The following is a 24,997-nucleotide window of genomic DNA, read 5'->3' on the forward strand; positions in this document are numbered from 1 at the left end:
CAGTAAAAGAGGGACGTTTAAAGAGCAGAAACAAGGAAGAAGATAAAATGTCCCTAAATAAGATGTTTCAACAGAGGGACTGACAGATTCAGTGGTTGAGGTGGATAATTCGTGGATTTATGTGGACAGATCATAGATGCAGCAGGTGTGACTATTTAGGCATCAGTTCATTTACATAAAATCTGTAGGCTTACAGCTGCTAACCCACATGTGACAGACCCTGAGGAGATTCGGCTACACATGGTTCTGCAAAATATCTTTGACTGTGCAAAGCAGAGCACTTGCTGGATGAGACGTCTCAAAATAGCATCAAAATCCAGGCATGTGCAGAAGTTTACCAAGGCTTACATATCCTTAGGACAAACCTAGCCTGACTTATGGAACTCTAATACAAATCTGAAAAAATATCCAGGATAATACTAATACTACTAATAAAAAATACCTCAGCTAAATGTAGCTTTGCTGGCAGAATAGAAGTAAAGGGAAAAGCCAATGATACTTGGACAATTTCTAGGTACAGTTTCAGTATCAGGATACCTAGCATTTGATATGTGTGATAGCATTAAATCTCATTATCCTCTACAGTAACCTAGATGGGCAAGAACCAGAAAGTCTTTGCACTCCCTCTCCACAGCCTCAGTAGCTGTGGGCTACAAAAGGAGTGAGTTTCATGAGCGCTTTACAGTTACTGAACACACATCATCCAGTCCCTGTACGAAGTCCTTTGTTAGGATTATTAATGCTGTGTAAATCCTGAGCACCCAAAAAGCTTTTTCAGTACCTTGAGTTGAGGAGCTATAGAGTTTTCTGTCCCTGATGTAGTATAATCTCTTTTTTTCCACGTAAAGCTCCCCAATATTCACTTTCAGTGAACAGTAGATGTGGACAACTTCCTGCTGCTTTTTAGCAACTCTACAGTTTCTAACCTGAGTGCATGCATGCATGAAGCCCCAGTGATCTTAACACTCAATGGCTACATCAGCACAGACAAAATCACATGCATGAAACCACAGGAATTCATTACTGTGTCAGCAGCAATAATTAGCAAAGGGTCAGTGATTTCCTCTTCCAGCCTGCAACAAGCCATTTGCAATAAATTACTTTATTAATGTATTTGATGTCTCCAGTGCAAGAATGCATGGTGAAATTGAACACCAATGTGTAATAGACGAGTAGGCTGGATTTATTTTTGTTGACTCAGTCAATTGCTTAGCTGTCTAATTACTCCTATGTTCAGCACAAATGTCATTGACCACTAGCATTAACTATGGGGACAACAGCAGGTGGGGACAGAGCTACTGAGCTGCAGGCCTCCTAGAGCACTGCTCCCAGGCAAGGAGCTGTTCTCAGTCCCAGCAAATGTTTCTGATTTCCCCAGCCACAGATACTTTGCAAGCTGTGGTTTTTGTCTCTGTTGTGAACAAATGATGGCATTGCTGCAATTCAGCACATTTGCTGTTCAATACCCAAAGGAATAAAGTGCTGGTAATAAAAGGTCCACAGGAGTGTGCAGCTGACCAGCCAAGGAACAATATGTCATAACCAGAGACAAGTCAATTCAGTACTCCCAATGTAAGTTTGATGGTGTGTTTCAGTGGCTACCTGCTCACAAATCCTGCCAGACACTCAATCAAAACCATTTGTGAGGCCTTCTTCACAGGTTGATTAAAAATCCCTGGATTTGCACTATAAATATTCCATGATATTCAACCCCTCAAACAGACTCCCAAGTAGAACAAACTCCTGTCTTTCTGGACTCAAGTATTTGAAGCAGAATCAAATGTCAGGTCATTTAAAGTCAAAATATTTTGTGAATGTGACTATTATGTACACGGTCCTTGCACCTTTCCAGCTACAGTTGGGTGTGGAAGGCTTTAAAACCCTTCAATAATACCTATACTAAAAAGCACATGTGTAGTTACCCCAATAAAAAGGTACGTGCTTCTCTAGAGTCTGTCGCCAATCCTGAACACGTATAAACTCTTCCAGTAGTCTTTTCCACTGGCGTAACTATCCTTGTTCTGAAGATCATGTGCTGCTTAGCGAATGTGATTCTCCCTGGACAGGTATGGTGTTATCTGCATTACAGCAGCATAGTCAGAGCTGAATGACACATGTGCAGAGGAGCTCTCAGGGTAAATCATGTCATTCTGAGAAGGAACTCTCAGGCTGGGCACAGAAGTAGCCACAGATGCCAATTATGTCACTTTTGCCAACTTCAGATTTCAACTGCTGTCATCCAGGAGTGTAATGTCATTTTAATGCTAGTGAGAATCAGGTTCTTAGATCAGATCTCATGGGGCAAAATTCTCTGATGCAACTTCAAAAACGACAAGAGAAACAATTCAACACAAGCAGATTATGATGGCATTTCTACCTAAAACAGTGCCAAATTTGTATTTTGCATCCTCTCCCCTCCCCATAACATCCTGGTTGTTTTTCTTTACGAGGCAGCAGCTTCTAATAGAAAGACATTTAATTTCATCAACCCCCAAAATAAAGTTCAGTATCTCATTCAGCACACACAATACCTGGCTTCCAAGAAGCCTTTTTTGCAGAGGGCATACTTTCCTGCGAAAATAACTTTGTGATATGCCATGTCATCACATTGCCATTTCCTTAATTTAGAACACAGTTCCCCAACTGTTGTGTTCAAAGCTAACAATAACACTGCCTAATGGTTGCAATACATCCAGGCAGCTGTGAACTTTGAGGGATAACAATGAGGTAAGATGAACTAGGGTTCACAGCACAGCGCTTGATGACTCTAGCAGTTATTTAATATATTTAAGATGTGAATTATTTGATGGATAATCTCAAGTGGATCCCTAACACTCTTTGATCTGTCCTGCTTCCCTCTTCACTCCACACTAATATAGTTACCCGAGACTTGTTAGTAGGCGTCAAGTTCTCATTGTCAGTGCTGCTGCTGGCATCTCTTATCGCTTCTGCATAGAGATTGTTCTTATACAAGTTTTGACTCCTGCAACAGAATAAAAGCTGAAACAAATTATTTTGCTTTGGGAGGAACAGATGTTGCTTCCTTTCACAAATTACTCAATAGGTATTTACAGAAGGGACATATATTTTGTCTTCTTTCATTGGTTTGGCCTGGTGTATTACTGCCAATTACCGCACAGTGGTCAAAACAAACAGCTTGTCAGAAGCAGAAGTCAGTAAGAAAGGAACAAAAGTTTGTTCTAATGTGCCATCCTGTAAAGAGTCATTCATTAGAAAAAAACAATAGGCTTCATAATTTAAAGTATCCCTTGCATTTTCTCATATTTATAATGCATTACTCTTATAAAGATTTAAGTTTCAGCCAATACAACAAACAGCATTTGTGAGTGAAGGTCAGAAATAAAAATCTGTGTCTTTGTACATCACTGATAGCTACAATTATGAAAGTCACTTATGCATTCATCTGCATAATTTATGAAGAACAATGACTTTGTTATTTTGTTATCTTTGGCAAGAAATAGCTACGGAATAAAGAAACTGAAAGCCTCAAAAAGCTTGGAACTAAGACATTTCCAAGAAAAAGCATGACCAACAGAATTATCTTAAGGGGAAAAAAAGGCAAAAGTAGAACTTGGAGTTTGAAAAGGATGCAAATAATCAGCTTTAAGTGACTGGATCTATAAATTCAAAATTTATTATTTTTGCAGATGAATAGCAATCACTCATAAGGCAGTATTAAAAGCCCATATAGGCCCCAACATAGAAAACGTGGTCATAAAAAAAGACCTCATTTACACTGCTTGAGATCCAAATCAATATATCTTTACTGAATCTACACACATGTGTTTTCTTCTCCTAGACATCAGCTAAAAAAATTAAAGCTACACTCTTCAAATTCCAGAAGTCTCAAGTTATAACATACTTTACATGATCTATTTTAAACGAAATTTAATAGACATGTATCAAAGAAAATAGGATTTTCACTTTTACTTCTACATCACATTCATATACTAACTGGGAAAGCATATCTGCCATAATTACCATATGTTTCTCAATCCTGATCCCAGTCCTACTGTCCATTTTAGCATGGTCTTGGCCAGTTGAGGTGGATGTTAAATCTGTGATTCAGATTTTAATGTTTTTTTTAAAGAGCTGTTTCCTTGCTTCTCAAGGAAGATAGGAAACATAGCATACTATACAGTCAGACTACATAAACCTAACATTAAGAATAACACAGTGCTTTTCAGCGTACTTCAGTTGTTGAACCAGCCAACACAGTACTTTGGTATTCTTGGCCTTCAGTTCACACATTTTTCAAACTGGCAGATGCAGATGTCCAACTCCATTTCCTCCAATTAAAAGGAGAGAGACGTTTCTATATTACACAGAAAGGAATGGGACTATTACAGACTTAATTGGTACATTTCAAAATACAGTAGATAATGTGAAAAAGCAATATAGCAATTTCAACCCAAATACTGGTTTTCAAACTTCAGTTAAATAGGGATTTTAGGTCAATGTTTTCATCTTGAACTAGTTAGGTTAGTAATAGCTGCAGTACAAATTCAGTCAAGTATGTAATTGAAAACTTGTTGTCAAGGTAAATAGTTGTATTGATCAAAAGTGTTTGGCAAGAAAGAAAGGTAAATCAGGGAGAAATGACAAGGGAGAGAGGAAGATAAGAGAATTTTTAACTTCACAACTTAAAACCAGCCACATTCTGGCTATTTTTCATGCCAGTTTATATGACATATATGGGAAATACAAGAATCTCGCAGTTTGTCTATTCTGTATGCATCATTCCACTGATTAGCTTCTGAATTCCAGGTCATAAGAACAAATTGGGCTGTGCTTAGCTTTAATTCTGAGTCTCTAGTATTACTTAATAGAAAATGAGAAACGTGGCAGCTTCTCTACTTCTATGGACTAAATATGCTAAGAACCATTAAATAGAATGGAAAATATTAGCTTCCATAGTTAACTTCTTTTGTAGTTTAACTTTTTATACCTAGGAGAGTCTAATTTTAAAATTAACCTAAACCACAAACAAAACCCCTGCACAAGGAGGGCGGGTTGGTATGCAGCAAGAGACTCTTGATTTGGCTGCTATCTGGCTCTTTGTTTGTTTACTTTTAAATATAAATATTAATTTAAACAACAGCCTGTGAGAAAAGTTATCAGCCAAGGTCATGGACAAAAGACTCACATTAAATGCTGAATACTTCCCAGTCTGAGGGACATCGATGACATTTAATTTCACATTAGACTGGGTTCTTAAATAGTGACTGTAGGGATCCTTTTTACCATGAGAAGAATCCCAAACCTGCACAATTCATTACAGCCATGGAGAATGCCAGGGAGCACTTTTACAACAGATGTGTCTTAGGCTCACATCCCTGATTTTACTCTTTCTGCTGCCAGGAAGACTGCTTTCAAGTTCATCCCTGGAGGCATCTCTGGGGAAGTTTGCTATTGGAAGGTCAGTACACTCCTTTTCTCAATGGCAAGGAATCTTCCAGGTGCCACTCTACACTGAAAGGGAAGCAAAACCAAACTAATGGAATAGCTAGCAGAGAAAACCCTACTGTGACAGTTTCAGACATCCCGAACTCTTAAGGGAAACCAAGGAAGAAGTAAATAGAATGCTCCTGAACTTTCTCATCAATAACGAGTATGGTTCCTCTTCAAACCTAACAAGGTCTGTTCTCCTTCTTCCCCCCTAGACACGTCACTCACTAACAGCAATGTGAGTACTGCAGGCAAGGGACATGCCAGAACTTTCTGAATTATTCATAGATCCAATTACTGAAAAGCAAACGAGTAGCAAGGATGATATGGTGACCTCCACCAGCTGAGGAACAGCTCATGTTCTTCACCTTGAGCCCTCTGTGAAAGTCAGCAGCACTCTGGTCTCCATGCCACACGCTCACAGTGTGTGTCTGAAAACATTACCTGTGGCAGTAGACAGCCAGGGACCCCAGCAGGAGCAGGAGGACCAGCACTGCCACGCACACGACAATGGTGATGTTCCGCATCTTCACCCGCTCGACATGCTGCTGCTCCCACCACTCCAGATCACTGAACTGGCACCGCTCCCCGACATAGCCTGTCACACAGCTGCCAAAAGGAAGTGAGCATGCTTTGTAAGTGCTGATGAAGGAAAAGCCCCAGATCATCACTTCAGTCACCTCATGTATTGATTTACCATTGGCAACCGCTACAAAAATATCTGGTTGAATTTAGTAGTGGTGAAGACAAAATTACTTCAAAGAAATGGCTGTCAAAACCTGTAGAATTCAATATTAAAAGACTTTTTTTTTTTTACTGTGGAGCTATAGAATTATACAGTGAAAATATAATTTCCAGATTCTAATGGGTAAAGAATAGAAAAGATAAAATAATTTTCTCTTAAATCCTGCTGTGTGATTAGTGTTTCCCTAAGATTTTCCATTTAACTGTTTCCAGCAGCAAGCATCCCTTTCTTTGAAATAGGCAATATAGGACTTACTAGTATTTTCAGAATGATTTGGTTAAGGGAATCAAATTTTAATCTGAATCCTTACTTTAAAATAGAAGATGAATGAAAGTGTTTACAAAAAACCTTGCATAGGTTAGAAATATCTTCATAATATAGTTTTAATTCAAGCTTCTTCTGTAGGTAGCTTTTTGTTTGTTTGTTTTACCACTGTAAAACCCAACATAGAAATGTCTTATCAATGCATGAAACCCTCAAATCAAAATTAATAGAAAATGAGAAATAAATCTAATAGATTCTCAGCCTAGTTTTACTGTCCAAGGCGAGAGACATAAAAAAGGAAATAATAAACTTAAAAAATGAAAAATGTTCTCAATTCATAACCATCTCTCAGGAATGTAGACTCAAATTCTTCTCAAAATTCTTACCGGTCTAGTTTTACTCAAGTCAAAAGAGCTATTCAAATGAGCAAGAGAAGCGTGATTTGACCTGCAGCAGCTTTTACCTAATGTCCTGATAACATTATATCAGCATTCATTATTAAATCAGGTACAGGCACTCTTATTCTTTCACAAATTAGAATGCATATATGTTGCAAGGCAGAAAAATAATAATTTTTTAAATATAAGATCACAATAAATTCCAAACAAGCTAGAAGATCTACTTTCAAGTGTAAGAGCCTTTATTAATTAAACTACAAATCACATTTGGTATATGAGTTTTACTAGATAACATTTTTCCATTGCTTGGTTTTGGTATTTAATATATTGCAGCCTACATGAATGAATGCTGCCATCTAGTGAGAATTCATCAATGTGAGACCAGCAAGGTCCACACACAAACCTTGACCCCCAAAAACATGGCTAAGCACGTTGCTATTTAATTCTTTAAACGGTTCCCACTTCCAGCACTGGAGAACATGTGTATTTGGATTCTTATTATGCACTAACAACTAACAAATAAAAGAAAAAAAGATGTGTTCCAATTTGAAAGTCCTGCAATTGTAGACTCTTCAGTTTCAATAAGAGAAAGTCAATGAGGTGAAAAAAAAAGTTTTCAATGCCTCTAAAACTTACACTAAAAATTCATAACAAATATCAGAGATGACCGTGAGTCCATCTCCTGTAATGGCTTTGCCCAAAGGAAATCCATGGCACAAAGGATCCACTTCATTTCCATCTATGTATCTGAGATACATTCTTTTCATATTCCTGTAGGTACAGAATGCAGTGGTTGTGAGTGGAGCAACCACTTACAGAAACTTACAGTGATCACTTACAGAGGTCTGTAGGCAGGGGAGAACGCTTATATTTAAAAAATAAGAAAGCCTAAAATTTGGCAGAGCTTGTAGCAATGGTGTGGTACAGAGGGTTTCTGCAGTGCACTACAAGGAAGACCTGGGCAAAATGTGGATCAAAGAAACTCTTTAGCACAAGACTTGTGCTCTCCAGGGTTATACCAGGGCCACCCGAGTTACTGAGACACAGAGGGAGATTTACCTACTAGGGAACAGCATCTGTCCCCTGCACAGGTCCTCAGTTACCAGGTGAGACCCCAGGGGAGGAGGCAGGCATTAGATTTGTCCCACTGTAAAGACTTCAATGCTTGATTTTGAAGATTAAGGATTTAGAGAACCATAATGTTGCACCCTTCCTGTCAGGGACCAAGACTCCTCAGACTCTAAGGAAAGATGCTGACACCAGACTTCTCCCTGATCTCAATCAGAGAAGACAAGACAGAGATGTCCTCTTCCATCCCACTGAGTGCTACACACGAACAGCAAGGCCACAGAGAGGTACAAGTCAACACAATACAAACAGGAGAGACAGCAAGCACCTCTTTTGTAAAGCTATGAGCGCTAAGTCATTTAACAACTTATCTCACATTTCCAAAGCAAAGAATCAAGTGCTTGGGGAACAAATCCAATCCTACTATTAATTACAATGGGTGTGAATGGAGCAACCATTTACAGAAACTTACAGTGTTCACTTACAGAAAAGAGCTGAGTCTAATGATAATTGCTAGCATGAGTGATGAACAGATAATTTATGGATAAATACTTTACTGTCTGCACTCAACTGAGCCCTGAGGATACCATTCATCAGCACAGACAATACAAATTTCTGTACTTACTTGCAGGCATAGTCTTGTAGATCGGAAACATAATTGCACACTCCACCATGGAGGCAGTATGAATCATAGGAAGGGGGGCATCCTAAAATATCACCTTGCACAGGGCGTGTACTATATTCTTTGCTGATAACAGTAGGGGACACAGTAGATCCTGAAATACAGAATTTCACAAGGACAACTCAAACTTTTGGGTGCATTGGCAACGTGATCTTACAAAATAATTCCAGAAGTTCAAGACAGAAAAGTAGGCAAAAATCTCTATTTCAATAAATGACTTGTGTTTTACCTATTTGCTTACGTAGCTTATGAAATTTAAGCACACAGAACTTCAGATCAAAATACTAAATATGCTTGATTCTAGATTTGCAATGAAAGACTCACAGAGGTTGGCTGTGTTGTGTCTCCTTAGATGTGTGAGTACATATCTGAAAAAGAAATGTACTGGCCATCTAATTACTTACACTTTAATGATTTTTGCAATTTATGCAGCTGTAGGGTGTGGTAAATCTCTAACACGCATGAAGTACCAGGGTCAAATATATAGGTGAAGGCTGACTATATTTTAAACACTTGGATATCTGACAGAGAAGTTTTTGCATGTAACTTGTTGTTATGCAGATTATTTCTACTCTGCTGCCTTCCAGGTGATTGCATCCATGCGTGACTGCAGATTTTTTTTTTTATTGAAAACAGGTACAGATAATAGCATCACTGGGGGAGCAGGGAACTCTACTGACCCAATTCTTCAAAGGGTTTTGTAGCCTGCTCTGAATCACACACACTATCACCTACATAGATATCCAAACTAGCTAGTTTTAAAGGTAGCTGTAATATCTCTGCACAGCATGACCTACAGTCCAGACATGCTCTCACAGAAAAGGAGTGCTTTCTTGCCTACTTTGATGCTACAGCATATCTATAGGTTAGAACCAAACATTTACATGACAGAGAATTTCTAGCAGTATGGCTTAGCAGAGATGCGCCTAATCGCTCTCATACATTTATGGGATCAGTTTTATGACTCACATCAGTTTTATTGCAACATGACCTTCAATGACATTTATTTTTTAAAATTTCATTTGCAGGAGAACTGCCATGGCAAAAAGCCTGAATGGAAAGGAATGAGTGATTTTAGTGAACCCCAGCTGTGACTGCATTCTGCAAAGAAAATTTCAACTTGCTGAAAGAGCTTATTAGGCAAAGAACTAAAACAGTGTGTTAACACCCATGAAGACATGGAATCAGGCTTACAGCTAGAAGGCATTACTTCCAAGTCATGCATGATTTAAAATAATCATTTCCTGAGTGACACTTGAAACTACTGAAATCTTGAGTAACTGAAAAGGAAGGGGGGATCTTGATAGGTGTTCGTTCCAGGTCACCTATCCCAGAGAGTCCCAGGCGCTCACTTCCCCTTGCTTTCTCTTGTGCAGAGGGAAGATAAAAAACCAAAACACCAAAAGAAACTAGAACCACAGGTGCAGGCAAATCCTTGAAAAACACATATCTGCTGGTGAAAATGAAAACAATAATCTTATCACCTTCATAAAGAAAATAACTTCATCCCAGCCAAAGTTATAATGTCAATTTGTGTTCATTAAAGCAAACACAGCTTTCTCAAAAAAAAAATCCAGCTCTGACTGAAACATTAAAAAGGATTATACACAATTCAGTCCTAGCAAAACCAGGACAGTGTTCTACTTTAAAAAGCCCTAATTTCCTTCTAGTTTTCTACAGAAACAGATCTGTGACAATCACACAGTGTCCCTCCATCACCAGGCAGTTACTTGATCTGGAGTAAAATTCACCCCAATGAAGAGGGCTGACACAGAGTAAGACGATAAGTCACCCAGCTCTACATTTTCCAAGAATGCTGCTGTCACATTGTGGCACCGAAATAAGGGTAAGATAGTCACTACTGCTGATCCTGCAGCAGCTGCCTTCACCAGATCGGTAACCAGATTTTCTAAAGAGTTTCAGAGCCCTTCTGAAGAATTATCCACTGGATCTGAAAGACTAGCTTATTCTGAATAATTAAATGGGAATTCAATTATGTACAGTTCTTGTGCTAGCCTGCAGAGGGAAAGAAGGCACAGAGTTTGAAAAATGGCACATACCGAAACCACCTCCACAGATGTTACCTCCGAGGAACACTTACTTCTTCTGTTGTTTTTAAATGCCATTAGATAGATGTGTCATTACACAAAAAATAGCATTGAACCTTAAGGTAGGTATTTCCAAACTAAACTCAGATCTGACCTCCTTAGCCCACCTCAAAACAGCCTCCTAAAGGAATGCTAAATGGATCCACAGGTTTCCCAGTCTGTCACTATACAGGGTTTCCTTAATTTCCAGGTATAACAATTTATCCAATTAATTTTAATTACTCCCTCCATTTACTCACCGCAAACCATGCCAGTTCCAGGAGCACCATCAGCACACAAGCAAGTGAAGCTTCCTTCTGTATTTGTGCAGGTTATGTTCTCTCCACAGGTGTGAGTCCCAATCTTGCACTCATCAATATCTGTCACCCAAACATTTTGCAGTTAGAATGAAATGGCTCAGAGCATTGGGTAAAAGGGCAGCACTTGCACCACTGCAGTCTCCTGGCAGTGCAGAAAAACACCAACGACCTTCTCTCTGCAAATATGTCTTCATGGAAAGCAACTAGCATACTTTCTATGTCAAGTAACCACAGACTCCCCAGCCTCTCAGAGAGTGCTCTGGATGTACTGCCACATTTCTGGACACTGCAAATGCATGTAGGCATCTAATCTGAAGTATGAAATAACTTAATTACCAGTTTCTGGTTTTTATAGTACATTTCAAGTCATCAAACACAAAATCCATTTCAATTCTGTTTACATCATAACAACATTGGATCATTTATAAAATGCTGTGAAAACCTATCTTAGTATCCTTCTGGACTTAAAGATGTTTTTCACTGTTTCACTGATGGGCTGTTTTTCACTAGGAGTGGTAGGTATCACAGTCATTCTCCCTGAGCAACTATACCACAGACAGTGAAAGCCCCAGGCTGCCTGGGGACATGCCCTGTAGGTGGTGCTGGGACCACAAGAGGAGCTTTTCATTCCTGTCTGCACTTCCAAACATCCTCAAAGACGTGGGCTCTGGATCTCTAACCACTGTAGGTATGATGCCTTCTCAAATCTCCTCTCTCTGATACTTTCCACACCCTGCCTACAATAATGATATTGTTCTTAATTTTTCAATCATCCTTATCTGTGCCAAAGACCCGAAGTCCAGTAAAGACTATGTAAGAATTGGGTCAAATTTAATGGGCTTTGAATTAGGCTATAAAGGAGAAAGTGAAAAGAAAATGATAAAAGAGTAGCCAAGACTCTCCTAAAGCTCTGAGCAAACTATGTGCAGGTCTAATACCTGGGGAGGGCAGAGCTTCGTATTCCATCACATTTACTGCTAAAATGGATTAAAAAATTAAGTAATGTAGGGAATGAACTGAAGATCTGGCATTGGAGCTGGATGGGAAAATCAGTGCGTCTGATTATTAACAAGGCTCTAAATGTACTCAGGTTGTCAGTGTCAACACCTTGAACCCCATGCCTGTTAAACAGACCTGGAATTATTTGATAAGTATTATGACACACTCAATACCTGCTTTCGTTTATATTCATAGCAACGATTTCCAATAAAGCTCTACTGCTTCACCTCCACTTCCCTCCTCCCCTTCACTCTTCCTCTCTCTCCTGCTGTAGCTACTAAAAAGAGTGCAAACACTGACAGGAGATATCCGCTGACATCTACAGGCTTTGCATATTGATCAGTGGCTGAGATTGCTACACTTCAAACAGGAAGGAAAGAATCAAAGAAGAAAAAAGATAAACTCCAGCTTCTGGGGAAGTCACTGTTAGGTCCATGCCCCTACCAGATTTTAAAGAAAGATCCGGAACAGCTCATTTGACAGCTTCACAACTTGATGAAAGGCTAGCCCAAATCATAAGATGCGTCTCTTGCTCATTCATACTGTCCCAGCCTTCCAGACACAGCACAACCCTCATCCAGGCCCTTACCGTAGCAATGGACTCCATCTCCAGTATAGCCCTCCAGGCATTTACAGACATAGCCCCCTTCTGTATTGATGCAGCTCGACACATTTCGATTACAGTGGTCCATGTGTACAGCACACTCATCAATATCTGCAAGACAAAACAAGGAGATGAGACACATAGGTCAAGAAATCACCAGGTAAATCAATAAAAACAAATGTCTACATCATGAATCTCCCTCAGACTATGCTGTCACTTCTCATTTGTGCATCTGAAGCAAATGCAAAGAGAAGGGCTTTGTGGTCTTTCCTTGATACGAAATGTAATGGGGGTGTTCAAAATGGCCTAAGACAGACTTTCGACTGGAGACCTAGAGGTTCCACAAGTACCACTTGCTTCACAAAAATTCCCATTTGGAGGGAATGATCCTATTCAAAACTAGCCGTATGTTCTTAAATCCTACTCAGAGAGAAACTTTGTTTTAAGAAAGAACACATAAGCTTAAAAAAATGGGTACCACAATTAAAAAAAAATTATACTCATTTCACTTTCCTTTTTTTTTTTTTTCCCTTTCCATAACAACATGGACTCCTGTGAGTCTTCATGCTTAGCCTCCGAATGGTAAATTGTTCTGTTTCTAATGCTTTCCTGTCTTGGCCTTTATGAAAGAACAAAGTGCCTCTATTTATGCTGTATGCAAGTCAGAAAACTTGATCACGCTGAGCAATGTGTTGTCTGATTGTTAGTCTCTTTCTAGTGCTAGAAGGAAATGAAAGCAGCACTTTCATACAAACATTACACCAGGAATACTAATTTTTAAGTGAGTCTTTAATACATATTTCTAAATTACACATCAACTATCACGTCTATGGACTGAGCTTTTATAATTATGCAATTTTTACAAATAAAATACATCATGCTTTTATTCCTATTATGCCCATTATTGCTTGTTAATATTAATAGGATTAACACTCCTGACCCAGGGGAAAATAAGGCATGTCATAATTAGCCATTTCATCTCACATGCTCTCTGCTCATCATCCCTTTCAAAACAAGCAATACCATTGACCTTTCTGTGATGGCTCTCACAGCAGAGCTGCCAATGTGAGAAAAATTAGATTTTCTTCCTCTACCCCAATCTACACTTTTTCAGAAGGTTGTATTGATGTCTTTTATTACCATAGCATGATTTCCCCTTCCTGGTAAATCCTTTCAAACACTGGCACATAGCACCATCTTCCAGCAAAACACACTGTGCATTGATACCACATTCTAGTGCAGTGCTGTCATCTTGATCTATAGCATAAAGAAAAAAAAACCAAAAAACCCCACTAGATGCATTCAGACAGATCAAAGGAGGTACAGTACATTAAAAATCTCAAACAACTAATCAACCAAAAAGCTAACAAGAAAACCAGAACATTTGGTCAAGTTTTGAAACATAGCTCTCAAGGATTAATGGAAACAAGCCAATGCAATATTTCGGGCTGTTGTATTTGTCTAGATAGAATTGAAGAATCATTTAATATCAGGTTTTCTGAATATTGTATGCAAAGCCTATTGTACAATGTAATGATCGAGAGTCATTGAACATACATATAATTAAATGGTTTTACTGCAATGTTGCTCAGAGGAACTTAGTATACCTATAAAATCTAAGGGAGAGACTGTGACAAGTTTTCCAAATTAAAAATGTTTGCTCTCTAGGCCTGGATAATATTATCAAATTTTGCTGACATGGTGAAGGAACATGGAGACAAGCAAACAAAAAAGCACTCCTTCCTGGCATAATTGCATAGGCCAGACTTCTTGTAAGAGGGTTAAGAGCATGAATGTCACCAATTTTGACATTGAGCCTTTTTTCCTTTATGGGTTTTTTTAAATTTTATTCCTACCTGTGATTTCTTTCTGTTCTATAAACCTGTTCAGAGCCTCACAGTAAACCAATGGAAGACAATCATCAGACTCTACCTGATACCATGATTTCAGCCATCAACAAAATGTTTATTTTATGCTTTTCCTCACTGTCCGTATCCTTGAATATCCCACTGCTTTGTGTGCTCTGGAGCAAGGTCTCTGGTGTTGGCATCGGCACTACCTCCTTTTGCACAGAGACACTTCCTGAAAAAGAAAAGAAAGGAGTGACACAGACTATTTACATCTACTGAACTTATTTTTTGATTTTCTGTCACTTGTCTGCATTCCAATAATCACAGTGGTTTCCTTTTAAAATAAACATCTTACCAGTCTAGTCAGTTTCTGACATAAAATGATTCCTAAAATCGCTGATTGGTAGGTTTTCTTAAATACAAAAGATAAGGAATGCAACTCATTGCTTACTATACTTGTCAGCACTACAAACATCTCTCTCACTGCTCAAACACCAAAGGGAAAAATTACAGTGGTCAGATACCATATTATAGTCCCCAAACAAACCCCAGTATTGTCATTCTTCAGAGAAAGAATTATGTGGAGCAAGGTATTTTCCAATGCTATCTGTCAGGATCCTCAATGGTTTGGGGAGGGGATTTTTTTGGAACTGGAGGACTGTACCTGCTGTTGTGTTGGAAGCATCCAGAGCATGACAGGCTTTTCCATCTTGAGTTTTCCCATATCCTGGATGGCACATGCACTGGGCAACTCCAAAATTGTTTTCACAGATCTGATCACAACCTCCATTCTCATAAAGGCAAGGATTTGCCCCTAATGCAGAAAAACAGGCAACTTAACAAGCTTCTTCTTCAGTCAACACCTCCTTTTAGCTGTGCAGAGTTGAAGCAGTTGGAAAAAGAATAAGGACTGAAAAAAACCTAGAACATCTTTTTTTTAAAATTAAAAATAGATGCATGTAGTAAAGTATAGATATTATCACCTAGCCTCTGGCAGGAAAACAGATTCACATACTCTTTATCTAATAAATGCAACACTTTTAAAATTTTTTCCTTATTATTTCTCCTTTAATATTTAGAGTCCTAACATACCCTAAAAGAACATTACAAGGGCATAGGGAACCTGTGATAACTTTCTTTCAGTCTTGGTCTTTTGAATTATTTTTTCTGTGTACAGGGAGATTGTTCCCAACATAAAATCAAATTATTTGATCCAAAACAAATAAATCTTACAAAATCTTTCTCAATGTCATTTGCTATTATTTGTGTATCTGAAGGGTGCTCATAAAGTAGGATAAATAGGAATTAGAAGACTATGATGGCCTAGTGGCAATTGATCAGCATCTATTCTTGGGCATGATCATAAATATACTAAATCTGTTAACATTCCTGGGACACATGCCCAGATGGTGCTTTCAATAAATGCCAGTCTAACTATGCAAGGCCTTTTAAAAAACCTATTTCTAAGAAGATAATCCTCTCCCCAAACATATCTGTTCTACTGATATTAGTGAACAAGAGGAGGCTGGAAGGGAAGGACTGCTTAATTTTTGCAGTATACCTGGTTTCGCCAAAGGATGAATTACAACCATTGATGAGGGTCTCAGCATGCTGCCTTGAAGACGTACCCTGTTTTGGCCGGTCTTCTTGTCCACCCTCATTAGTGATGGCCTAGACCAGTCAGAAAACCAAAGGTGATCCTCAAACACTGCTACATCAAAAGGGTGGCCTACAAAGAAATTAGATTTCTCATTTCCACACCTGTAGAATGTACACAAGAAACCATGTAAGCAAAAGCAGTCTGCATACAGACCTACTGCTAACACAGTGGCATAGCCATAGCCACTCCGCCACTTTGATATCTCATGGGGATGGATAAGTGTCCATAAGTGATGGATTATGGGCACATGTTACCTATGCTCTTAGCAGAGCATATGACACTTTCCTGGCTCAGTACAGCCTTAATACTGCTGGTGACCTCCAACCAGATCAAGGTCACAAGATGCCTCTACCTCAGACATCATTTCTTGAAGCAGCATTGGAACCAGCCTTTCAGAAGTGGAGTGCCTCTCTCCTCTGCCAGTAAGAAGCCCAGCACAGAGCTGCTGAGGTGCACAGCTCCTTTTGCAGTCTTCACATAACAGGGAGGAGAGTGAGTCATGGCATGTGTCATCCTGCATAAGAGTACCAGCACAAGACAGCCTGGGAGCTACAAACAGTATAGCGACTGACTCATGGTAGGGCCCCAAAGCCAGTGTGCGGTCTCTGCAAGTGTCAAAAGTACACACAAGTGCAATACAGCGGTCCACACATACATATAAACATGCACAGGCATTCACTAGCTAATTCATCACAGTGCAAAATTCAAGAGCAGAATTCATTTTCCTCACTTCAGTCAACTAACAGCAGTAGCTGTGACTAGTTAGACACGGCCTGGTAGCCAGCTAACCAACAGTAACAGCTAACATAAACCTATCCTGTGATCATTCAGGTAGCTTCCTCTCTTTTCACCTATTACAAACAGGAATCTAGACACCAGCTTAGACTAGGCATCTAACATTTACATATCTAACAGCAGCTGAGAGAAATCCCACTCGAAGTTCAGAGTACAGCATTTTTTCCTTGGTAGCACAACATTATCTGCACTAGGAAAACTCAGATACATAGTTTGACTTCCAGAGAGAAGCTCAGCAGTTCAGAAGCCAAACTTTCCTGTCCAAAGGGCAGATATACTTACAGATATAATGATCTTTGCAAAATGATTCTGACACTTTTTGATATCTCTGTCATGACAGAAAATTGTCATTAGTCCATATGTGACTGTGCATTCTTTCTATACATTTTAGAAATCTCCTGCTTTCAAGATAGTCTTTGGGCAAGCTTTTTGCAATGGAAGGTGAGAACACATACTGCTCTTCCATGGATGTCCACCTGGTTTCAGAGTGGGTACTTGCTAGCTGAAGCATGTTTGCTTTGTCCTGGTTCTTACTTACAGTCTGAATATGCACCTCACTTCGTACCACTGTAGTCTGAGCCCCCCTTTAAGGTAGGTTTTGTAGGCACATGATTTTATGATCTGTGGGTTTGATGTAGACCTCAACCAGGTTATGTTTAATTTTGGTAATGAAATTGGGAACCCAAAAAGTATTAGCTTAAAAAATAATAATAAAAAAATCAAAACCAAGCAAACAAACAACAAAAAAATTAGAACCTTGGAGAAGGAGTATGTGTTGGTATATCTTAAATACACATCACAAATAAACTGAAAAAAGGCCCCTACTCCTACATAAGAAAACATAAGAAAAATTCTAAGACACTGTTTTAAGGGTTCTTAAGTGTTAAATTGAAGAGCATACTGTTATTCACTTCACTGCTTCCACTGAACCATGCTTAATTGCTGGCCATGGTTCTCAGTTTTTCTTGCCCTGAAATTTGAGCAACTAGCCCAAGATCTGGATAATGTCCCCATCCAAATATTTACTCACCATTTTAAGATCTATAGCTTGCACTATCAACAAACAACATTCCACTTCGGCCAACAATTCCTTAACCTCTTAACTTATAAATACATGAGGATTAAAAAAAGTACTGTATTCTCATCAATGGAGATAACAGGAACAGATAAATGAATAATCACATGAACCCTTTCCACAGCGGTGCAAACTCAACCCATTGCATAAACAAAAGGAGTGGTTGTGTTGTTCACTGCCTTGGGCAGGTGCTCACAGGCTGTTCTACTTACAGCTGAAAACGAGGTTAGCAGAAAGCAGAAATAATTTTACCTATTTTAGGTGCAGCGGTACTGAATGAATTCTCAGTACAGAGGCACTAGAGGGAGCTGCTGCAATAAAAATCCATGTTACAGCAGAAAGCCTATGGAGAGGTGCCACCTTCTTGTTCTCCAGCATACAGCTGCCCAAGAAGAGAAGCTGAATTCCAGTCACTAACAGCATTAGCAAAACATCAGGATATCAAATCTCTCTGCCTCTCTACATTCATACCGCTAACAGGTGTGCACTTCACCTCTTCCACTTCTTTCCATACAGCTGTTAATGTCCTTTTCTTACACCTCCAAACAGCCATATCACTGGAGGTGATTTGGCTGATATGCTTGGAGCATATCACTGCTCCAAGCCTACCTCCTTTCCCATGCCCTGTGTTTCTCCAGCACTCTTAGCTCTCCTTCTCTGTTTTCTTCCGGTAAGACACTCTCATTCCTTGTGGAGAAACACAGTGAAGTTTGAATTGGCTTCAAGGTCGTCCTTTGCAGATCAGTTTCAAGGTGGAGTTTACAGCAGGGGAAAAGAGAGGAATGCTGGCAAGTCATTCTGCTCAGGGTCTGTGATGTCTCATGAACTGGAGAACACTGTTTCCACCAAGACCTCACTCCTCTCACCTCCAAATTCTGCTCACCACCATCTGACTTCAGAGATGAATGCAACCCTTCCCCTGGCAGAGACTAGAGCAGCAGCTGCTCTCTACAAATGGCAGTCATGATATTGAGCCGAGAGTCCTCATTCTGCCCATGTTTTCTCTGCATACCTACAAAATGCTCCCCAGAGAGATATTATGTACAAAGCAAATTGTCCTCTCCAGAAAATAATTTGCCATGTACAAGATTCTTGAACACATGGCTTACTTTAGATGTGGTACAACATCAGTTCCTCATTGCTAATACTTCTGCTCTCTTGCTTCAGAACAACATAGTTACATGTCAAACAGTTAAAATCTCAGCCACAATGACTACCAGCACATCACATAAATCATTTTTCCATTCAGTGTCTATTGTGTATTTAGAATCATCCCAGTGTTCAGCACTGTGCAGATGCAGGCTTATTGCTCAAGGACCTTAACAGCCAAGATTAATTCTCTTCCATTTTACATCAATATAACTCATGGATGTAATAAACACCACAAAACCTGAATTACACTAAGCAGCCATGCATGGAACAAGCAAACCACATTTTTAACTTTTTCCTTGTTTCCATTTTTCTGTGAAAACAGAGTTCTCTGTACAGTGCAAAGTGAATGATTAGTAGAAGCAGAGATAGAAAAGAAAGGTGTTCTTTTGCTAAAATGAATAAATAAAAGACAACTGGGTAACATAATGAAGAACTAAGTGATGCCATTAACCTCAACACAGAGTTGCATGGGATATACAGCACGGCCTGGCAATTCACATGCACATATGCAAATACACATGCACGTTGACAAGCAGCAGTAAGTAATTATCAACCCCAAAGCCTCACCTACATCATTCTGTGCAAGAATTCGACGTCCAGAACCATCCAGGTTTGCGCTCTCAACCACTGACTGCTTAGCATCACACCAGTACAACTTGTTGGCTAAGTAGTCAAGAGCTACTCCACTGGGCCACACCAGACGAGTACTGGCTATAACCTGGCGATCAATGCCTTCCAATGAAGAGCTGTCAATCCGGGGATTGACACCCATGTCAGTCCAGAATAATCTCCTTTAGAAAACAAAATGGTTACAGGAAGTCAGTAAGTAAATGTTTGTCCTCCTCTCTGTGGAGTTCTTTCAAAGCAGAAAAATCAGAGCAATACAGGCCTGAGGCATATGGGAAGAAGTGTACACTTCAAGCAAATATGTTGGCTGCTGATCTTTTAACACTTGCCATAAGACTCCAGTTGATTACACTGGGACTTACGCAGAATCCCCACTCTGTTCATTGGCACAAAACCTTTGAAAAACAACTCCTCCCAACTGTGCTTACTGCCAACTCTTCGTATCTGCTTTTTGTGTTTTTCCACATGACTGATAGTGTTTAGCAAATGCAGACAACTGAGGACAATGCACTGGCTAGCCTCTCGTCTAAACAAAGGTGTAAAAACACACAAATGGAACTAAAATTACCCACGACCCATGGAAAACAAGCAACAGTCCTCAGGTTATTTTGGTTTTAAAAAATAAAACCACTATCAGGCTCAGAATCTTTTCTTCTTTTAATAAAATCATGATTCTCAGGGTCTCCCTCTAAAGTATTGAGTGTTACTCACTGAGTGTTTATTGGTTTTCAAAGAATAGACAGGGTATGGTGGCCACTTAAAATGGAGATAGCTAAACCCACAAGTTACTTCTGAAGTTTGGACTCCAGTCTTCCCAGGCATCAGCTGCCTTTGTCAGGTTTACTGAGATAACTCACAGATTCACTTAGCTTTATTTACATGAGCAGTTTTCCTATAGCCAATGGAGGAATCAGTATTCTCAAGAATCTTACTTGTGCCTCAGATCTCCCTTTAATACTGTCTTTACAATTATGGACATTGTTATAATGTCTGTTTCTCCTTTCACCATTACCTTTCTAAAAATGAAGGTTTCAGTGATGTTTCTTCCTTCCTTCCCCCTTGCAGCCCTTGTCTCTACCAATAATTCTAATAAAAAAACTCCCTGAACCTACCCGTTCTTAAAAGATTTCCTGCAAAATGTCTCTATCATAAGCAACCTCTACTGAAAGATTCTTTTAGGTCTTTTATATACAAAGTGAAGCTAACAAAACACCTTCCTGCCCAACTCAGCTTCATTCATCAGTACTTAGTTGTAGCAGGATATGAGCATAATAAAAAATCAACATATTTAAGAGCGTCCTACTACAGGCATATTGACCAAAATCCATGGGGCTTTGCCATTGATTAAAATGGCCATAATGTCATCAATAGTTTAAACATTCAAAACGCCTTTCATCATCTCTGCACTAGGTAAGATGTAAGATTTAAATCAATGCATCCCCACAATACTTGATTTGGTTTAGTTTCCTCAAAAACCCAAACACAGCAAAAAAATCCTTTGAAAGCATCATTGGTTAAAAATTACTGTCTTCTTCACACACAGATATGAAGTCATCAAGTTTGTAGTGTGGTGCTTGCAACTGTCAGGCTGACTTCAGTTTCTTGTGTTTTTCATTAGCTTAAACTGCATACAATATTTTTAATTCTTCTGGTATTTTTAAAAATCTGTATGACAAATTAACACGCCCCAACTCACAAAAGAAACCCAGCAATAAAATATTGCCGTTCACATAACTCTGCAAGGCAATGACTATCCTAACATACGACTAATGCATTTATTGACTGTCAAAAAGGCAAGGCTAGCATGCTCATTTTTAAAAAGCCTCCCCAATTATTACTCAAGTGACCGAGTTTATCACTCCTTACTTTGCAAGCGGGTGAATGGCAATCCCTCGGGGCTGGGAGATATCCTCCCAGATGATCATTTTTCTTTGCATTCCATTCAGATTGCTCCGTTCAATGCATGCCTTCCTGCAACACACATGGCACTGTTAGATACTTCCTGCTCTTTTTAATTACCTTCTCAGGCTGAATGTGCTTTAGTTTAGCACAAAACTGTAATAAATAACTTCACAATGATAGGAAATAATCCTGCTGATGTGGAATGTGCAGTTGTTTTATCAACACATAATTCATGTTATAGTCTCATTATCTGGTCCAGGGCATGATAATAAAATACCTGCTGCTCTGCAGGAGACATGAAGTTCTCCTTTTTTGGGCAAATAATGAATTCGAAGTATGATCACTAATAGATGAATGCTAGCTTTCAAAGGAGTCAGTAGGAATAAAAGCTCCTAACTGAATGACATTATCAAATATATAAATAAAATTTTTAAATAGTATCTTTATATAGCATTTTTCATCCAGAAATCACTAAGCAATTTACATATTATATCTATTTTAGAAGAAAGATGAAGCTAAAGTCCTTATGATCACTCCTAAAATTTATGGCAGAGTCAAGCACAGAACCTACGTTGGAACCTATGCATCACTCTCCTGATTTGATTTTTTTCCAGAAAACTGTACTTATTGCTACAAACTTCCCCTTGCCAAACAAATATCAGCCTCTACCTGAAAGCACATCCACAGCCTTCCATGCCTACCTGAACCTGCAGAGAAAAGCCATACAAAGATGGAAGGAGAAATATCCTCATGCAAATGTGGATACACAATACAAACAGGTAAATGCAGCATGTGAGCAGATACCAATTCACAGCTTCACCCTTGATTCTTGTTTTACAGAGATTTGCACCATAATTTTCCATTTCACAAGAATCACTGGTATATTCATACAGGAGCACAATCATGTACACAAGACTGTACTTAACAGCAAGGAAGTGGACTAGCAGTATATTTAAAAGTGAGAAGAAGTGTGACCTGGACATTCAAAACCACTTCTTATTGACTAATAAAATATGGGTCATACTGAAGCATCATGACCACTTTTCAAGGATTCTTCATTATGTGTTCTGATCTGACACTGCCTTTTCACCAAAGGTTGTTTTTTTTTCTCTGTGAATGTAAGGGTAGGTATCAGCTGAAATATGAAGTCATATTGTGTACTAACAGCCATTCCTCTTTTATCACAAATAACTGACAAAGACTCTCCATTAGCTTAAAGGGGCATGATTCTAGCTGTCAGCAATGCTGACTTCTATCCAAGATGTTCTCGGTGCAGTAATACTCATTATTTTTAGATATATAGATAAAGATATACCTATACACACACACATGCAGTGTATGTACATAAATACGAGTGTATATATATATGTTCACACATGCATGTACATATAGATATATGTATACATGCAGAACGTGCTTTAGATTACTTGCAGCTGTGTTCAAACCCTCACTTCTTGGAAAGACAAAGGCAAAAACACAATAGCAGACTCAAAGAGAACTTCCAGCATTTCAGTTTTAAAGAACCTTCCAATTGTATATACTTGAGATTACAGCTACTCAGTCAGAATGTGAAGCATTACTGAATTTAGAGTAATATCTCAGCTATTTCTGTATCACCAGTCATTTATTCCAAATATTTTATGGCATGCTTCAACATAAATGCACTGTGGAGCATGTACCCTCTGTCTGTCCAATACAATTTACGGTTAATCCAGTCCACAGCAAGGCCTTCAGGTATATCTATAGCTTCATGAATAACTTTTTCACGATTTGAGCCATCCACATTAGCTCGTTCTATCCATTTCAAGGCAGTGTGGGCAAAATAAATCTGTAAAGAAATAACAGATGAGGTGTTATTAGTTCCCATCTCACTTTCTGCTCTATTTCCTTTGTCTAACAGTTCCACTTCCAAAATAATTTTATCATCTTGGAAGTCCTGAATTGCTTATTCACAAAAAGCTGCACAGGTAACCTGTGATCCCTGATCAAATAAAAAGGCACTTATCCTTCAACCAGGATGACTTCCACAGGCAGCTTGTGCTTAGCTGTAAATCCTGATTGCCCTATATACAGCCCTCTGAATATCCTGTGGTGGTGTTTCAGCAAGCAGCTTCTTCACACGAAGCACAGCTCAGAAAGAAAAAGGAGGAGCAGGCAAAAGGAAGCAATTCTTTCACTGGCTGCTCATTTCAAAAAGGGGTGAGTGTGGAGAAGAGAGTAATGGTGTATGTGTGTCAAGAAGCTGAGATGGGAAAAGGAGTTACATAATTTTCTTCTACATTTTTCCCTCTTTCTGCCTGGACATGTCTTAACTTTTTACCAGGGATCTATTCTGTAAGGCTCTAACATTTCCATAAGAGGCTTCTGGTTTATGTCAAAATAAAAGTTCTCTGCTGGTGGGAAAACTAGGTTTGTGTTTTCCAAGGATGAGGAAAAAACAGTATCTTGTATTTGATATCCAGAGGGAGCCAAACACCAACCACATGGCAGAACTACACACAAAGAGACACTGAGGCTTTCTCTGCAAATGGTAGCAACAAAAAAAACACAACTTTGTTTTGATGCTAACCATGTGGCCAAAGGGACAAAGCCAGAGGGAGCATTATGCCAGCTAATTCAGTTACTATTGGAGCGCAGAGTGATACAGAGCTAATTCACCCTGCGCTTCAGTTTTGTGGCACCAGGACCAGGCTGCTGCAGCCGGGCTGTCCCCCTGCACCCTGCCTCGCCCCCACACTGACACAGCTCCCTACAGAGGGAACAAGGATGCGCACCCGGTGTCACCGGCATGGCTGATTTACACCCGGCACAGCACAAGACAACTGCCAGGTCCCCAGGAGCTGGGGACCTATTTCAGGAGCAAGTGGCGATGTTCCAGCAGCACACGAAATGATCCTCCTGTAATGCAGATCTGGTAACACTCGCATTTGTTTAACTGTGTCTGTCCAGGCCCTGAGATGTTTCCAACAACTTAGCTGAGCTCCTCATCAGCTTTCACTGTACCATCCAGTATCTTTTTGTAACACTTTTATAGTGTAAGGAAGCCTCACCATGGGAAAAAAAATAACTATCTGCCACAGAAGTTTTAGCAAAGCACAGCTGAACTCCTATCCTTCCCAACTCTGCAGGCAAGGAGTGGTGCACTGGATGGCAGCCACACAAACACCTCTTTATGCAGAGAAGACTCCCTTTTTCAAAAGCAATATCTTGTGATATGAGGAATACATTTCACAAAAGCAAAAAACCCAGCAAGTGTTCAGCAGTTTTGCTCAATAATGTCAGGACATGGGAATTAATTCT

General features: G+C 39.3%; 1 protein-coding gene across 1 annotated transcript in view; it reads right to left on the minus strand.

The window, feature by feature from the left end:
- The window catches only part of EGF (epidermal growth factor), a 55,808-nt gene that overhangs the window by 2,435 nt on the left and 28,376 nt on the right, over positions 1-24,997 (minus strand). Inside the window, exons 12-23 of the mRNA XM_010182041.1 lie at positions 23,377-23,525; positions 21,662-21,766; positions 19,736-19,959; positions 16,048-16,215; positions 15,151-15,300; positions 14,569-14,718; positions 13,777-13,893; positions 12,622-12,747; positions 10,974-11,093; positions 8,570-8,720; positions 5,914-6,078; positions 2,884-2,983 (exon numbers count right to left, since the gene is read on the minus strand). Coding sequence (XP_010180343.1) covers positions 2,884-2,983; positions 5,914-6,078; positions 8,570-8,720; positions 10,974-11,093; positions 12,622-12,747; positions 13,777-13,893; positions 14,569-14,718; positions 15,151-15,300; positions 16,048-16,215; positions 19,736-19,959; positions 21,662-21,766; positions 23,377-23,525 — 1,725 coding nt within the window. The remainder of the gene's footprint in view (positions 1-2,883; positions 2,984-5,913; positions 6,079-8,569; positions 8,721-10,973; positions 11,094-12,621; positions 12,748-13,776; positions 13,894-14,568; positions 14,719-15,150; positions 15,301-16,047; positions 16,216-19,735; positions 19,960-21,661; positions 21,767-23,376; positions 23,526-24,997) is intronic.

This window comes from Mesitornis unicolor, unplaced genomic scaffold (genome assembly GCF_000695765.1).
Source record: "Mesitornis unicolor isolate BGI_N332 unplaced genomic scaffold, ASM69576v1 scaffold33413, whole genome shotgun sequence".
Classification (NCBI taxonomy): Eukaryota; Metazoa; Chordata; class Aves; order Mesitornithiformes; family Mesitornithidae; genus Mesitornis; species Mesitornis unicolor.